The sequence below is a fragment of the Egretta garzetta genome, unplaced genomic scaffold (genome assembly GCF_000687185.1).
Source record: "Egretta garzetta isolate BGI_Z169 unplaced genomic scaffold, ASM68718v1 scaffold495, whole genome shotgun sequence".
NCBI classification, from domain to species: domain Eukaryota; kingdom Metazoa; phylum Chordata; class Aves; order Pelecaniformes; family Ardeidae; genus Egretta; species Egretta garzetta.
Genome location: NW_009259866.1, coordinates 289,952 through 294,154, shown reverse-complemented (window position 1 = coordinate 294,154; position 4,203 = coordinate 289,952). Strand labels below are relative to the sequence as shown.

Here is a 4,203-nt window from a genome sequence, read left to right as displayed (position 1 = left end):
CCCCCCCCCCCCCCCCTCCACTAACCTGGTGTAGCTCTGAAAAGGGGATTTGGGGGGGTTCCCCCCCATTTGGGGTAGCTTTTTCAAGGGGAAGGTCTGTGGGGGTTTGCCCTCTCATTTGGGGTAGCTCTCCTGAGGGGGTCTGTGGGGGTTCGCCCCCCCACACACACACATTTGGGGTAGCTCTGCTGTGGGGGTTTGCCCCCACACACACACACATTTGGGGTAACCCTGCAAGGGGGGACGCAGGCTGTGGGCTTGCATCGAGCCAGATGTCGGGTGCGTGGGGGTTTGCAGCATCAGAGGTCAGGGGCTAGCGGGGGTTTAAGCCCCCACCCAGGACAAGGTGGGGCTCTGAACCCCACCCCAGGGCTAGCAGGGTGTGGGGCTAGGCCAGGAGAACTGCAGTAGCCCAAGGAGGGGCCACTGAGCCCCAGAGCCACCCTGTGGGGTGAGGCAGGAGCCCCCCACTGCGGGCCCACCCCTCTCAGTCTGTGGATGCTTTGTCCCTGGAGATGATGCCCCCTGAAGAGGAGACCCTGGCCGGTGGTGGGGAGGGGGACGGGGACAGTGGCCTCGTCCTCCTGCAAGCCCTGAAGAGCAGCAGCACCCGGAAGGTGAGGCATGGCGGGGGGGTGCCATGGGTGGGGACAGGATTGGGAAAACACCCAGCTGATGCTCCGTGGGGCTGGGTATCCCTGTCCCCTCTGTGGGGATGGTGGTACCCACGGGTGGGGGTGCAGGTCCGTCCTGGCCATCAAACTGTTCTGGGGGTCTCAGGGCATGGTAGGGGGGCTGGCTGGGGAAGGGCTTGAGGTGTGATAGGAGTGTGCCCAGTAGCTCATCCATAAGCAGATCTTCACAACTATCTCGTAGCTCGTCATCTCTGAAACTGCTCCTCTGTCACATCATCCTCCACTGGCTCTGTCTGCAAGCATCCCAGTGACTACTTTTAACCAAATTCTCCTGTATTTTGGCTTTTTCTCCTTCCTGACCGTAGGAGGATGGCCCAGCCAAGCACTGCCTGTCCCCCCACCTCACCGTCAGAGGTACCGGGTAGGGTGTTGCTCGCTGACACCCTTCTTCCCCCGGGAGTTGCCCGCAAGGAAAGTCGGTGCAACGGTAACCTGGCTCTGCGTGTAAGATGGGGCCGATAGCTCCGCTGGCGTCACTTGTTTAATTAGTAACAGTGGGGTGAAACCAACGGGGATTGTCCTCAGGCTGCCACCAACCCCATGGCTCGACTTTCCCCGCCGTCCCCTGGTCATCAATGCACGCTCCTGGGGTCAAGGAGGGTTTAAAGAGTGCTGCTTGTCACGAGAAAATAGGGGTAAACGTTAGGTTTTGGGGCTGTTTTAAGTGTTTCTCCCGTTAGGTCTGTCCCCTGGGAGCCAGCTTTGTAAACCCGCGTTGAGTTTGCCCGGTAATCTGATCTCTTCTTGCGAGCATCTAATTTTCAAAACTTGTTCTTCAGTAGGGAGCCGTGTTTCTGCAGCCCTTTGGCAAAAGAAAAAACCCAATAACCAAAAAAGCAAAACTCAGTCAGGATCTAGAGGTGTGGTTTTTTGTTTTTTTTTTTTTTCCTGAGTGAGGGTTGAGATTGCAACCTGGGCTGAACAAGGATCAGTCTGATCCTGAGTCATTGAGCCCGACCTCTCTGACTGCAGCTAAAGAGGTTGCAACCTTAAACCAGGTTGGAGTTTACCCAGGGCCCTGACTAAATAGCAGGTGCTGCTTGTAAGGGAAGATTAGCAGGAGGGTTTTTTTCCAATTTATTCTTTGTATGGATGCACTGTTTCCCTTGTATGAGTTGGTTTACCCTGTTTGGATCTGTTGGACAGTAGCACAGCGGAGAATAACATAGGAAAATATTGCAAAGCTTTTTGGAGGGGGGGGAAACTGGCAGGGGATATGCAGAATCTGTCATAACATGATTACATTTTTAATTAAAAAAAACCCAAACCACCTGATTAGATTTCCTATTGATGATATCAGTTGTTTTTTTATTTAAATGAAACTATCAATATAGTCTCTTCCAGTTGTTTTTGTCACCCTGACAGCATCAGGGGCTGTGGATGGGGCCACTGTGTGTTTGCTGCTGTGCAGGGGATCCTGAATGCTGCTGTGATGGTGATTTTTTTTTTATTATTTTTTTTTTTTGGCCAGGGTTCATGTACCGGGGCTGAAGATTTAATACATCTGTTTCCTTCTGTCACCCTGCCCTGGCTGTCATGATGCCCTGTGACTCCCCCAGCTCCCCAGAGCAGTTTCATGCTCCTAAAACTCAAGCTCTGGATGCAGCTTTTGCTGTTTAAAGACCCCAACCCCCCATATTTTTATTTTTTTCCTTCCTCTTGCTGAGTGCATTTGCCAGCAGCGAGGGCACTTCTTTGGGAAATTTAAAACCTTAATCCTCTACTCATTTGTTAAAAGGCTGTGTGATGTAACCATATTCTCAATAAAAGGTTTTAGAGGTTTTAGCTGGTAATGTCTCCCACAGAAAAACAGCTTTCAGCTGGAGTGCTTCATGAGATTAGTTCTGTGATAGGGACTTTTATATAAAAAAAATAGATGTTCAGGGAGCAAAAACATTTGTTGTGACCTACTGGGTGTCTTGTAACAGCCCATATTACTTTCCGAAATGCCCTTGGCCAGGAGGAGGAGAAAATTATTGATAATCTTTTTAAAAAGATAATTTTAAAGCCTGCTTTTGTGTCTGGAGTGGTTCTCTGGCTTTTGTTTTGCTCTCTATCCCACAGGCTAACGCGGCTAAACTGGGGTCACTTGGCCACTTGTCCTGCACTGGCCTGACTCAAACTCACAGGTTGCAAACGGGAATAATAATCCCAGTTGACAGCTCTGACTCTACCAAAATAGTTTTTAGATCAGCATCTTTCTGGAAATAAAATAGGTGCTGAGAGCTTGATGCTCCAGTTATCTTATTTCTACAGCAAGTTTTCCAGCTGCTGGATCATCTGTGTACTTGGAAACATCCCTTTTTGGGGACAAAACTTTGTTAGGAAATATTATGGCTCCTGAGAGTGGGTGGGAGTAAGTACCTGCCTATATTTTAATTTTTTTTATTTTTTTTATGTGGGAGATGTGGTAGGCAATTGCTGGGTAAAACCTATAGGGTTGAGGTTGCAGCTGGAGCCTATGTGCTCAATGCACAGGGTTGGGATCAAGGGTACCTCTGATAATGACAGCGGTAGCTTGTGTGCCAGAGCTTCCTAGAGCTGCAGAAATTGGTGGGTTTGACTGTTCCTTGTCTCTGCACAGGTATCTTGCTCTAGTTTTAACTACAGGGCAAATGTTGATATTCTGTGGTGTGCCTTGATGCGAGATGGGCGAATTGGTGGAGAGAAAACACAGCCTGGACTTTGAACAACCCTCATGGAGTTGCCCACCTCCATCTGAATTATGCGTGGTGGTTGCTGCTTGACCCTCCCAAGCACTGATCTTCCGCTCTTCGTTCACCATCCTTGCTGGGGTTGAAGGCTTCCTGGGCATGAGCCATGCGCTTTCCTTGTGCTTCTTAGCACCTTGTGCTTCTTCGTGTGCCGTTTTCTTTAATTGCATCACGAGTGCAGACTGGTAGTGCTGGAAAGGTTGGCCGCTCACTTGGAGGTGGTGAATGCTGTAGGAGCTCGCCACCCAGGACTTGCAAGGCAAACAGCTCTGAAAGCTGGGGGCCTTTAGGGTTACCAGCAAACCCAGTCTGGCGTGACTTTGGCATTGCCCATGAATCCCAGTCCTACCTAAAGGACTTCTCCCTCTGGATGAGAGGACAATTTGCAGATGGGATGACTCATGATGTCCAAAGGTTCCTTTGGCTCTATCTGGAGCATGGCCCTCATGGTTATCAGGTATCAAACCAAGATATCTCGTTCTTGTTCTGTAGCCTTGCTTGGCTTTGCCTTTGGCTCCAAAGGGGTGTTTTTCATTATTTTATTCTGACTGCCAGTTCTCTCTTGGTGTGTGGAGAAGGAGCACCTGGGGTGACTTTTGTGGAAACCGCTGGGGTAGGAGGAGATGAGCTGGAGGTGAGTCACAGGGAGCGAGGCTCCAGCAGAGCTTCTGCCACTTTGTCTGGGGGGGTGTATTTATGCCCTGAGCAACCAACCTCAGCAACTGGTTGGTGTGAGGAGGGAACAAGGCAGCACCAGAGAAGTCAAACGAGTGAAATCCCAACAGATTGTCCAA

At 50.3% G+C, this 4,203-nt stretch overlaps 1 protein-coding gene across 2 annotated transcripts in view; it reads left to right on the top strand.

Annotated features, from left to right (window-relative positions):
* Positions 1-480: 480 nt before the first annotated feature.
* RHPN1 (rhophilin Rho GTPase binding protein 1) overlaps positions 481-4,203 on the top strand; it is a 32,179-nt gene continuing 28,456 nt past the window's right edge. For both annotated transcript variants that reach the window (XM_009640091.2, XM_035895629.1), the window contains exon 1: positions 481-617. In XM_009640091.2, the coding sequence (XP_009638386.2) occupies positions 516-617 (102 nt within the window). In that variant the 5' untranslated portion in view covers positions 481-515. The remainder of the gene's footprint in view (positions 618-4,203) is intronic.